Source organism: Aquarana catesbeiana, linkage group LG03 (genome assembly GCF_042186555.1).
Source record: "Aquarana catesbeiana isolate 2022-GZ linkage group LG03, ASM4218655v1, whole genome shotgun sequence".
NCBI classification, from domain to species: Eukaryota; Metazoa; Chordata; class Amphibia; order Anura; family Ranidae; genus Aquarana; species Aquarana catesbeiana.
Genome location: NC_133326.1, coordinates 343,398,286 through 343,412,076, shown reverse-complemented (window position 1 = coordinate 343,412,076; position 13,791 = coordinate 343,398,286). Strand labels below are relative to the sequence as shown.

The following is a 13,791-nucleotide window of genomic DNA, read 5'->3' as shown; positions in this document are numbered from 1 at the left end:
CGAGGCGGGAGATGACCAGGGAGTGGATTAGAAGCTTTGTGGTGTCATTGGTTAGGAAGGGGCGTATCTTGGAGATGTTGCGAAGACTGAGGCGGCAAGCTTTGGACAGTGATAGAATGTGGGGTCGAAAGGTTAGTTCAGAGTCCAGGATTACACCTAGGACCCTGGCGTGGGGAGATGGGTTGATAGTTGAGCCGTTGATATTGACAGGGAAAGCAGGGGAAGTGGCACCTGAGGGAGGAAATATCATGAGCTCGGTTTTGGATAGGTTGAGTTTGAGGTAGTGATGTGACATCCAGGCTGATATGTCTGCTAGTAAGTTGGTAATGCGTGAGGAGACAGATGGAGACAGCTGGGGGGTGGAGAGATAGATTTGGGTGTCATCAGCGTAGAGATGATATTGAAAGCCATGGGAGGCAATCAACTGACCCAAGGAGGTGGTGTAGATTGAGAAAAGGAGAGGTCCAAGAACAGAACCTTGGGGGACCCCAACGGAAAAAGGAAGAAGAGAGGAGGAAGTAGAGTTGTAAGTGACACTGAAGGAGCGGTGTGATAGGTAGGATGAGAACCAGCGAAGAGTACAGTCACGGAGACCAAAGGAGTGGAGTTTTTTGAGGAGGAGGGGGTGGTCCACTGTGTCAAAGGCAGCAGAGAGATCCAGGAGAAGTAGTACCGAATAGTGTCCATTGGCTTTAGCCATTAGTAGGTCATTTGAGAGTTTAAGGAGAGCAGTTTCCGTGGAGTGTTGAGGGCAAAAACCGGACTGGAGGGGATCTAGAAGTTTATTCATGGTCAGATGGTCGCTTAGTCGGATGTAGACCAGTCTTTCAAGAAGTTTGGAGGAGAAGGAGAGACAACATAGACAGAAATGCATTTCTTAAATGGAGAAGCTTTATATTTTGTCCGTGTCCCTGTTACAGATTTTCTCACTTTAGCCCATGTTAAAAATCAAGTTGATTAGAGATCAATGGCATTAGCTGAAATTCACCTACAAATTTGAAAAGGAATGACTCATCTTATCAAATGGCTCAGTCCAGTGATTCCATCAGACATGGCTAGCTGGAAAGACAGTCATACTGCTCTGGGAATCCTTTGTTATGTGTGATATTTGTGTTTTACATATTGAAATATTTTGAAAAACATATAAATACCAGTTTAAAATGAATAAACTCTTTACACATATATAAAACTGACCAAAAACCCTTATAGTGTCACTTTAAGGAGACTTCTAACAGAGAGTGGATATTGCTGTTCACTGCCTCCTGTACTCTTCAAGATTACTCCCCCTTTTCTATAAACCATTTATAAAATGCAGGCAACAGTTTGCAGCCTTTGGTGTCATACAGAGTTCTCTTCTGCCTAAGGGAGCAGAGGGAACTCTGTCACTGGAGTTTGACAGGGTTTTTCTTCTATCGGTGGTATGTCCATGTTAAGGTAATTACCCTTTTTAAAATAACCCTCCTAGTCAGGCCTATTTGTAGCTTTTACATAAATGGGCTAGTGGAGTTGCCTATCTATAGACATGTATTATTAATCTTGTATCTACTGTGATTGGTGGCACCATATGTCCCATGGTTAAAAGCAGTAACATAAAAACAATTGTTTGAGTATTCATAGATTATGTTGTGTTGTATTTATGTGTTCACAGTACAGAAGAGCTTCTGAGACTTCAATCTCCCCTCCGGGATCCAGCATTGGCTCTCCCAACCGGGTCATTTGTGTAAGTGTCTTGTGCTGATACTGTATACATCAAATTTCCTTGAAGTATTTGTGGGAAAATTACATTCATAAATCATTTTCTTGGTAGGCTTTATATTTCCTGTTTTTCCCGCTTGTTGGCTTTTATTTGCATATTAATTCCTATTTGACCTGCTTACAAGCTATGCTTTGTTTTGATTGTAACCTCTACCATTCATGTTATTAGTATGACAGGGTGTGACAATGTGGATGACTGATTGGGATCTTGCACTACTACCAAAAAAGTAAACAGCACAGATTTGTATTTAGTCATTGGTGACTTCTGTTTTTTGTTTTTCAATAAAATCTGAATTACATTACACACATATCATGCAAGTTAAATTGCCCTTAAAGTGGAGATCCACCCTAAAAAAGGAAATGGCATTAAAATTCATAAAACATTTTTTTTTAAAAACATTTGAAAAAAAATTTTTTTTAACTTACCTGAAACCCCTGCTGCTAGGCAGTCTTCCTAATCTGCCTCTTCCTATTCCGCGGAGCTTCCTCCTCCTAAGGTGAGCGGCCCCGTTGCCTTCTAGGACATGTGTGTGTCCCAGGAAACAACGGGGCCATTCACAGAGCGCCGCGCCGCTCGCGCATGCGCAGTAGGAAACTGGCAGTGAAGCCGCAAGGCTCCACTGCTTGTTTCTCTTAGTTAGGATGGAGGCGCCACCGGCCGATCCAATAGACGGATCGACCTGGGGGGGCCAACATCGCGGGCTCGCTGGACAGGTAAGTGTTCTTATTAAAAGTCAGCAGCTACAGTGTTTGTAGCTGCTGACTTTAAAAGAAAAAAAAACGTCCGGAACCCCCCTTTAATAGATTGCTGAAAACCCATTGCAGGCTTTCTATTGTGTAAATTACAGTGTAGTGGACAGCTATGAGTGAATGTGCACAATGTTGAAAAATCATGTACAATTAGGAAACCTGTATAGATAGAGGGATGGTAACAAGAGGATTTTGGGATTATAGTGGTACCACATGCACAAATAGATATACAAACATATTAAAAAAATGTATACAATTTATTACATGAAAACAATACAAAAGGGGTTCATGAAAGTGAAAGCAGAGTATATTTACAAACTGTTGTACTGGTCAAAGTACCCATGTACATAAGGTGGTCACTGATGAATGTCACGTCCCTACATGTTTCACCATCAATGGCTTCTTCAGGGGATTATACAGACCACCTGTTTGTGTATCTCTTTGTGCATGTGGCACCGCTACAATCCCAAAATCCTCTTGTTACCATCCTTACCTACTGTAAAGGGATGAGGTGCCGGATCTTATAGGGTCACTCAATCCACCCTCCTTGCTGTATAGATAGAATATGTGTGCTGCCATTGTTGTCTTTCACTTCCAAATACCAGCTTTTATCCTGCTCTAGCAACTGCTTTAGTACATTCTGAGCCACATAACCTGGAATAAACATGCTGGCGAGCTTTTCAGCTTCACTCTGGCTTTACTTTGCTTGCTTGTTTTGGCCGGGTTCTGGTATTTGGAAGTGGAGGACAACAATGGCAGCACACATATTCTATCTATACAATTCACATGACAGTAGAGTGTGACCGGTTCACACAGCTCTGGAGCGGCCGCTGTGCGCATTTAAAAAGGGTCCTGTGCGTCTTTGGTTCCGATTCAGGTGCGAATTCAGGCAAAAATCCAGACCTGATTTGCACCTGAATCGGTGAACAGGGACGCACCTGACCCCATGCTGTGACCCACGGCCACAACATATGTGAACCCGGCCTTAGGGTCAGTAACTCAGAAACAAATTAAAATGAACTTGTGTTTTGCCCATGTAGGGCAGGGCAACAGGTTTATTTAATGCCAGATGAACTAGTAGCTTGAACTTTCTTTCCCTTCACTCCTTTGCTTTTTTGTTCAGCTGCAGCAAATTAAGATAGAATGCCTTGTTTAACCTCCAGGCCAAAGCCTGAAGCTTACATGGGGCTGAATACTTTCTGCCTGCCGGCACTGTTATATGGTAGGAAAGGGACTGAGTTGCATGCTTTTCCATAACCCAAGTGGCAGAGTGCATCTGTTTCTTTGCCCTGCATGGACAAAGTCAGTGGCAACAAGGCTACTTGCATTTTTAGGAGTCCAGCAATAACGGCCTGCACTTTCTTACAATATAGCTTGTCTTTAAAGTTATGTAAAAGCAGTGGCAGTTGGTGCTCAATATTTTGGGGGGGCGACAAACAAACCTGCCTCCCTCATTCGCATATACTGCCAGGCTCCCTGTTCTCCGCACCGACTCCCGCTCATCCGCACCAGCTCCCTCTCCTCCACTCCAGCTCTTCCCTCCAGAGCTGCCCTCCCAGTCAGCCCCTCCCATTACAGGCGTTGCTTCTCCTCCCAGCCGAACAGGAAGTGGGTCCTGAGACTCCCTGGTCTCAGGACCCACTTCCCGACTGGCCAGGACGAGAATCAGGAAGACATTAGCGAATATTAATTTGCTATTGTCACACAACTGGGTGGGCTCAGGGCACAGTGCTCTGCGCTCTTAGCTCAACCTTTTCTGAGGCCAATTAGAGCCTCAAGCTCTAATCATGTGCTTCAAAAAAAAAAAACCCCATTGAAATTCATGCGTCCAGCACCCTGCATGTAGATTAGGGGTCGGGCACATGGATTGGGGGGGGGGGGTGCCGCCACTGTATAAAAGGCTGTTTTTTTATAAAAAAGAGGTTATACTTACCTGCTCTGTGTAAGGGGAGGTTTACCCACTTTTCTAGCAGTCCACCACTGGCGCTGTCCACTCCCCAATCCTCCGGGTGGATTCCTAGATGCACACAGCCCAGGTAGATTACATCCCTGCTCTTTCCTCAAAAGAGTTTGACTGACAGCAGCAGTAGCCTATGGATGCTGCTGCATTAAATGCCTCCTATGAAACCAGGAAGAGAGAGAGGAGCAGTGCTGGAACTGAGATATCACTGGAGCCAGGTAAGTGTTTAGGGATTGGGCTGGATAGGATAAGCAGTAGGGTATTTTTTACCTTATGCAGACAATGCATTAAGGTGAAAAATAGTTTAGAGTTTAGGACCACCTTAACTATTGCTACTACTATGTAGCTCCCGCTTTCATCAGAAAGCAACCTTGGATGATTGAGATATGCTAGAGTTGAGAAGACAGCGTGTGAAATATTTAAATACGGGTCTCCCCCATGGGTGCTTTAAAGATTACTTGTCAGTATAGAAACCTACAGAGTTGTTTTTTTAAAGATTCAAGGTCCTTAGGGCATATCCAAGTCTAAAAACAAAAAGTTACTACTTTGCAGCTTACCAGTCCTTGATGTGAGGGCTGCATTCGTTTTCTTTTTTTCAGCCGAAGATTTTCAGAAAGTACACACAATACCTGTTGATCGTGCAGGAAATGCATGGTTCTTGTCACTTCCTGTGAACTAAACTAAAAGCACAAACATTGTTGTCTGCCCTCATGGCTATTTTCTGTAAACTACAAATTTCCCTGCCCCATGTAATGTAGATGAACAGAGGTGTTTTTTGTAGCCCAAATCAGAAGGGCAGTGTGGGTTACAACCCTGACAACCTCCATAGATACAGTACAATGGGTGAACGTTGTCACCCTAAGACAGGAGAGATGTTATTCAAAGTATCACCAGATGAAAATAATGGAAAAAAATGCCCTATGAAAAAGAAAATCAGTACATATCTTAGATCTGGTAAGCTACAATTAATTTTTGTTCTGGGGTTTGGATACGCGTTACCTTTGCTTTAATACTGCAACTTTAAAGATAATCCAGAAGTGCCATCTTACTGTATGCATCCTAATAGATTCCCTTTAATATGGCAATGGATGGTCACAAGTCAACCAACCCCGGTATACTTGAAATTGTTTAATTAACCTTAAAAGGAATTTTCTTTTATTGAAGTAAAATTTATATAAAGTAACTTCATATTAAACATTTAGTTATAAAAAGAGCAGGGTCATATTATTTCATCACACATAGGTTTGTAGGTATCCACGGCCATAACTCGTGTGCGTACTCTATACAGTATATAATATACGGTGTATAATGACCTATCAGCAATTGATTATATTGTAAGTGTGGTACCTGTGGCCGACTCTGTACTGGTCATATAGTGATGTTAGATCTCATCCAATCGCAATCACATTTTCTCCTGCATGTTTCCCTGACTCATGTATACTGTATATTATTGACCCTTTCAGCCATATTTAGTGAGCAGAGTTCCTCTTCTTGCAGCCCCCATTGGGTACTGTGAGAAGGATTCTCTCTGGAAATATGGGCTCTTGTCACCTCTTCTTTTTTCCCTTCTTTTCCTCCTTTCTCTCTCAGGCTAAAGTAAACAATGAGATTCTAAATTACAAGGACTTAGCTGCTCTTCCTAAGATTAAAGCAATCTACGCAGTGCAGCGCCCTGACCTCATTTCTTACGAGCCTTATAGCAGATACACGTCGGATGAGATGCTGGAAAGATACAGCTATGGGGAGGTACAGAACCAATGTTAGCCCAATGATGCTGCTTGCAACGAGCCTACTTCCTGCCATGCCTTTTTTATTTTGCCATTGACTACATAGTTCTACCACAGAGAAGTTTTGGATGTGTCCAATTGTTGTTGACCTACAATTCCTAGCCTGTGTTCCATCAGATTATGCGACCCGTCAGAATTGGTTACGGAAGTGACGTTCCTCCACCGCCATCTAAAATTCTACATCTAAAGAGTCCGTCGGATTTCTAAATACTGTATTTCATGTTATAAGCTCCGCTCCCTGTTAAAAATAACTGTGAAAAGCAAAACTCCGTTGGGTGTAACAAGATGTCCACTTTCCCCCTTCTCAGTGCATCATTACTATGGAGGAGTGCGGGATGTAGCAAGATGGCGTTGACTGAACGTCACTTCCGTTACCAATTCTGAGGGGTTGCCATATCTGATGGAACACCTGCGATGCTAGCCAGCAATGACCTGACATTCAAGCATCCTAAAAATTGTACCTCGACAACATATGAGTAGAACTATGTACCACTTGCTATTCCGTGGTTTCTGTTGTGTTTGTATACATTTCTCGGTCATGAAAGCTAAAGTGTAGACTGATAAACTGGGAGGTATTTTAAGTGGAACTTTAGTCAGAAAGTTGAGTCCTAACAGATCACTTCAGGCTGGCCACATTTTAAGGTATAACCATGTAAAAGATTAAAAATAAGTGCCTATACTGTTTAAAATCCTGTAATGCACTGGTTCATCCTGCTCTGCACAGCCTCAGTAATACTGTATTATCGGCACTGTGCCGATAATCATTGAGTCACTAGAGGCCAATCTGCTGACAGCCTGAAGATTTACTGCTGACAGGGGAGTAAACAACCGGAATGTCACAGACCGTGTGGAGGGAACACAGATTAGGAAAACAGAAAAGAAAAGCAAGAGAGGTGAAGAGACAAACTCTGCTGCCAGGGAGACCCAAAATAAATAAATAAAGGACAGTGTCATATCTTATCTCCCTGATATTCTCTCTTTTCTGTCAGCACTATGACCTTCAGCACTGTAAAGCTTCTGTTACCCTTTCTCTCTAGCTGATCAAAGACGTACAGTCAAGGAAGGAAATGCACACATTTTAACTGCAGAAAGTGACATATAGTTTTAGAGACTAAGGCAGGCCATACATGGTTCATTTTTTTTTCGCTCAACCAGCGGGTTGAATGAAAAAAAAAATTAACCGATTCCCAGATTCGCACATTCGAGGTGGATTGGGGTATCACTCCCTCTGAGCTATTGTATCCTGACAGCAGGGAGCCTTCCCCACCAGAGGAATACAATGAGCAATGTTGTCGGTATTCTGCCGAGAAAGTTCCTCTCGGCGGATAAGGACCCACCTGCGCAGTAGGAGCCGGCGGAAATAGCCGAAGCCGAATAGTTGTAAAGCAGCTGTATACGGCTCCTGTAAGAGGGCCTGTCGCTTCGCTCGCCACGCTTCGGGCACGGCCTCGCTTCGCTCAGCACCTTTTTATTCTCCCTCTAGGTCCACTTGGATGGTGGGGCTTGAACCTGGACCCAGGGCGCAGGCGCCGTGTACAGCTGATTGAAGTTTTTCATGTTCGGCTATTTTAGACGGCTCCTTAGATGTTCGTACTGCGCAAGCGCTGCGCCTGCGCAGTACAGGGGGGTCCTTATCCGCCGGGGGAACTTTCTCGGCAAGACAACGGCAATAGCCCGACAGGCTGCTTGTACATAGCTCAACATTTGTACATGTCTAGCCCATACATGGATAGAAATTCAGCTGCTCCCTGCTGAGACTGGGAGAAGGGAAGAGATTCCAATAAGGAAGTCACTGCTTTGGATTTAACAGGAGTTAAAGCAAGAAGAAACAGGAGCAATACTGGAGGCAATTTACAGCACACACATATTTTGGCAGCATAATTATTAATGTGGTATAGTTCTGCTTTAAAAAACAAACTTGCATAGCTGTTTGTCCAGCAAATCTGCTAGTGCTTTTGTTCTGTGCAAGTGGAATGTTCTTCATTGATGAACAATAGAGTGTTTTGGGGAAATACGGCATTAGGGCAAGTACAGTATCTCACAATAGTGAGTACACCCCTCACATTTTCGTAAATATTTTATTATATCTTTTCATGTGACAACACTGAAAAAATTACACTTTGCTACAATATAAAGTAGTGAGTGTACAGCTTGTATAACAGTGAAAATTTGCTGTCCCCTCAAAATAACTCAAACACACAGCCATTAATGTCTAAACCGCTGGCAACAAAAGTGAGTACACCCCTAAGTAAAATTGTCCAAATTGGGCCCAACATGTCAATATTTTGTGTGAACACCATTATTTTCCAGCACTGCCTTAACCCTCCTGGGCATGGAGTTCACCAGAGCGTCACAGGTTTCCACTGGAGTCCTCTTTCACTCCTCCATGATGACATCACAGAGTTGGTGGATGTTAGAGACCTTGCGCTCCTCCACCTTCCATTTGAGGATGCCCCACAGATGCTCAATAGGGGTTAGGTCTGGAGACATGCTTGGCCAGTCCATCACCTTAACCCTCAGCTTCTTTAGCAAGGCAGTGGTTGTCTTGGAGGTGTGTTTGGGGTCATTATCATGTTGGAATTCTGCCCTGCGGCCCAGTCTCCGAAGGGAGGGGATCATGCTCTCACAGTACATGTTGGCATTCATGGTTCCCCCAATGAACTGTAGCTCCCCAGTCCCGACAGCACTCATGCAGCCCCAGACCATGACACTCCCACCACCATGCTTGACTGTAGGCAAGACACACTTGTCTTTGTACTCCTTACCTGGTTGCCGCCATACATGCTTGACACCATCTGAACCAAATAAGTTTATCTTTGTCTCATCAGACCACAAGACATGGTTCCAGTAATCATGTCCTTAGTCTGCTTGTCTTCAGCAAACTGTTGTGGGCTTTCTAATGCATCATCTCTAGAAGAGGCTTCCTTCTGGGACGACAGCCATGTAGACCAATTTGATTCAGTGTGTGGCGTATGGTCTGAGCACTGACAGGCTGACCCCCCATCCCTTCAACCTCTGCAGTAATGCTGGCAGCACTCATACGTCTATTTCCCAAAGACAACCTCTAGATATGACGCTGAGCACGTACACTCAACTTCTTTGGCCGACCATTGCGAGGCCTCTTCTGAGTGGAACTTGTCCTGTTAAACCACTGTATGGTCTTGGCCACCGTGCTGCAGCTCAGTTTCAGGGTCTTGGCAATATTCTTATAGCCTAGGCCATCTTTATGTAGAGCAACATTTTTTTTTTCAGATCTTCAGTGTTCTTTGCCATGAGGTGCCATGTTGAACTTCCAGTGACCAATATGTGAGAGTGAGAGCAATAACACATAATTTAACACACCTGCTAACACTAACAAGTCACATGACACCGGGGAGGGAAAATGGCTAATTGGGCCCAATTTGGACATTTTCACTAAGGCCCCTTTCACACTGTGGCGGGAGGTGCGTCGGCGGTAAAGCACCGCTATTATTAGCGGCCTTTTCTGTCGTTTTAGCGGCAGTATTCGGCCACTGGCAGAGCAGTTTTAACCCCGCTAGCGGCCGAAAAAGGGTAAAAACCGACCGCAAAGCGGCGCTATGCCGGCGGTATAGCCGCGCTGCCCCATTGATTTCAATGGGCAGGAGCGGTTTAGGAGCGGTGTATACACCGCTCCTTCATCACTCCAAAGATGCTGTTTGCAGGAGTTGCTGCCAGCGCACCGCTCCAGTGTGAAAGCCCTCGGGCTTTCACACTGGAGACACAGCAGCGGCGGTTTCAGGTCGGTTTGCAGGTGCTATTTTTAGCGCAATAATGCCTGGAAACCGACCCAGTGTGAAAGAGGCCTTAGGGGTGTACTCACTTTTGTTGCCAGCGGTTTAGACAATAATGGAAGGAAGAATATACCAAATGATTTTGCGCTGCCCTAGAAACACAAACAAGCAGCTAACACGGCCAACAGGATGTATGCCAAATAGAAAGGAAACAAGATAAGTGTAGCGCTAAAAAAGTTTGAGATGTTCAATATGAAGACAAAAATGGTCCAACAGTTCTAGATGCAAATTAGAGGAAGGTCCTCCATATATGTATGGAACCTAGTATTAGGCAATCTTTAGAAGTTATGTGACTGACATACGCCGAGTTGGGTCAAAACAGGCTTAGGTGGTAAGTGGCTGTAGATGATCCAGAGGAATGGTGATCTTGGGATGAACCATGGGCTGGTGAGTCCCTCAGAGTGATGTTAGAAACCAAGTGGCGGTGATGATAAATGGGGAGGAAAAAGTAAAGGCCACATAGTGTAAATCCATAAAACAAATATAAAATTTATTTAAAAAAATAAGAAATACACTCACATTTAAATCTTTTAAAACCAGCGCTGTGAGAATATGGCGGCAGTGGGGTCCTACCCGACGCGTTTCGTTCTCTTAGACGTCGTCTGGGGGTGACGACGTCTAAGAGGACGAAACGCATCTACAGTCACTTACCACCTAAGCCTGTTTTGACCCAACTCGGCGTATGCCCCTTTGGGTCTATGAGATCCAGTAAGCCTCTTCATTGTTGGTGGTGGTGTGTCTGTCTTCACTCCAGATGCTATGCACCTATTGATTTGCTCCTTTCATGAAGTCACATAACTTCTAAAGATTGCCTAATACTAGGATCCATACATATATGGAGGGCCTTCCTCTAATTTACATCTAGAACTGTTGGACCATTTTTGTCTTCATATTGGACATCTCAAATTTTTTTAGCCATCCATCTAGATTTTGCCCCATTTGCTCAGAAAGAATATACTAGTCATTTGCTAGATAAATAGCTATGCAATTTTTTTTATAAACACACCCCATTATTACATCAGTATAATGATTTATTAGCTGTAGCCTAGGGTCTTCATGACTTTACTTGCGGTGTTTCAGTGTTGTCTGCAATGTACAGCTACCTTTGGCTCTATGAGCTTGAGGGGTACTAAAACTCCTGATTTTATTCCTGAAAATTGAAGACAAGGGAAATTAGATATTTTATCATCAAGCCTGCATTAGAATTTAGACATCAGGACTCTGCTTACACCCTCAGTATATTTCATATAGTAAAGGGGGTGTGTTCTGCCACAGTAGAAGTACACTATATTGTTTTCTATGTACCCTAGCAGTGACTAGCATTCTTCCAGTGCAGAAAAACACCAGTCACCACAATGTGTGTACAAAAAAAGAAAAAACAAAGTGCGCTAAGGTCAATAAAAATAAAACTCATATGCCCAATCCCAATGGTTACAGTGAAAACCATGTAAGCAATACCAGCAGCAATTATCCTGCACAACATAAACACAGCAATCAAAATGAAAAATGTAGAATCACGCTAGGCATATAAAAAATATATAAAGTGAAAGTGCTCTCATACACCAATCTGATAACAAAAGAGGTCATATATCCAAATTGTATGACCATATAGTGAACAACAAAAACATGTAAAAAATTAACAAACACCTAAAAAGTTTGTGTATTGTAGGTGTGTGAAATTATCCAAAAAATATTGTCCAAAGGGCCCATACAGCAGTTACACCAGTGAACTAAAATAATGATTAGTGTCCATCCATAAATGGTGCAATCTTCACAGTTGAATGAGGGACTAGTGCAGAAATCCACCACCAGAATGTAAGGGGTTACTGCTTACCAGAAGCCTGTGATTCCCCGTTACAGAGGATCAAGGGAAGCCTGTATATGGAAAAGCCCTCCAGAGCATATCAGGTGCATCGACTATTCTCGATATGTTGGGGGTGATAGTACGATCTCCAGAAGCGCCCAACGACCCTCATAGCACTCCAAATTTCCTCATTTCATTTCAAACTCATGAGTGGATGTGCATGGCATGGAAAGATATAAGTGCTCCATAGTGTAAAATCTTCAAGTTTATTGAATAATAAAAACATTAATGCACTTACATAAGTAAGCAGATAAAATGCCTTAAAGTGGGGTTCCACCCAAAAAACAAAAATACCTGGAAAAATTCTAAAAAAAAAAAAACAAAAAAAATGTGGATATTTTTTTTTTTCACTTACCTCTAAATGCCTGTTGCTAGGTGGTCCCTCGTAGTCTGCCTGTTCCTTTGCCTGGGCTGGTGACATCACTTCCCCCCCAGGCACAGGAAGGGCTCTGCTCTGCACCCTCCCTCCTGTCAATCATCTGGGACCCATTACAGGTCCCAGGTGATTGAGCGGCCAATCACGGCGTGCGGCGCCGCTCGCGTATGCGCAGTGGGTGCCAGACTGTGAAGCCACAGCCCGGCGCCCACAGTGGAAATGCCGGCGCCGACGAGCGGAGGGGGGGACGAGCGGGGCTTCTATCCCCCGCATCGCTGGACCCAGGGACAGGTGAGTGCCCAATTAAAAGTCAGCAGCTGCAGTATTTGTAGCTGCTGACTTTTAATTTTTTTTTTTTTTTTTGACGGCCCCCCTGGGTGGAACTCCTCTTTAATGTCTGGTGCCCTAAAAACCCATCGTACTGATGCTGCTTAGTCCTTATTTTGGGGTTCTAAGGTATGGGTAAGTTTCAATCAGGCCTCTGAGTTCTGGGTCTTCATACGTGTAGATGTCCCTTTACTATACACACAAATTTATATATGTTACACCAGAAGTTCAACTTTTCCCTTTATCACATTTATGTTTTATACACTACTGTTTTTAATATGGCATTTGGACCATTGGTCTATCGAGAGCCTGTAAACCCCTCAGTGACCACTGGATGTCACTTATGATACAGTGGAGTGACCCCTGTGTATATTTGGACTGCATTTCCGGCTCTTTGATTTATATCCGATGGCTACAAATGTTTTTGGAACCTATATCATTAGAGTTTGGGTCCCTCTTTTGAATAGACTTTGGACTCAAGCTTTTTAGACCCGATTAGTTTGTGGGATTGAGTCTTGGAACGACCTAGATTCTTGCTATTTGTCATTGGTTTCAATCTCTTTTTATTCATATTTTAGTGCGATACTTAGTTTTGACCACCAGGTGTCGCACAACGTAGTTGCTGTGATGACACCGGTATGAACATCTAACCCGCTTCCGCCTAAATCGGGTATTACTAGGCATTTTGTATTCCCTTTTTAATTTTTATTTTCATACTTAAATTTCTCCCTGTGTCCTTGCCTTTTGGTTCAGTGAGTGAGTGAGTGTTTAGGAGTTTATTAACCACTTGCTTACTGGGCACATGAACCCAATTTTCAGCTTTTAGCGCTGTCGCACTTTGAATGACAATTGCGTGGTCATACAACACTGTACACAGATGAAATTTTTATAATTTTTTTCCCCACAAATAGAGCTTTCTTTTGGTGGTATTTTATCACCTCTGTGGTTTTTATTTTTTGTTAAAAAAATTGAAAAAGACCACATTTTTTAAAAAAAATGTAATATATTTTTTATATTTTGTTATAAAATTTTGCAAACAGGTAATTTTTCTCCTTCATTGATGTACGCTGATGAGGCAGCACTGATGGGCACCGATAGGTGGCAGTGATGGGCACTGATGGGTGGCAGTGATGGGCACTGATGGGTGGCAATAATGGGCA

The 13,791-nt window shown here is 43.4% G+C and overlaps 1 protein-coding gene across 1 annotated transcript in view; it reads left to right on the top strand.

Annotated features, from left to right (window-relative positions):
- Positions 1-13,791, top strand: part of ABLIM3 (actin binding LIM protein family member 3) — a 427,044-nt gene that overhangs the window by 342,382 nt on the left and 70,871 nt on the right. Inside the window, exons 9-10 of the mRNA XM_073620583.1 lie at positions 1,649-1,720; positions 6,056-6,211. Of these exons, the coding sequence (XP_073476684.1) occupies positions 1,649-1,720; positions 6,056-6,211 (228 nt within the window). The remainder of the gene's footprint in view (positions 1-1,648; positions 1,721-6,055; positions 6,212-13,791) is intronic.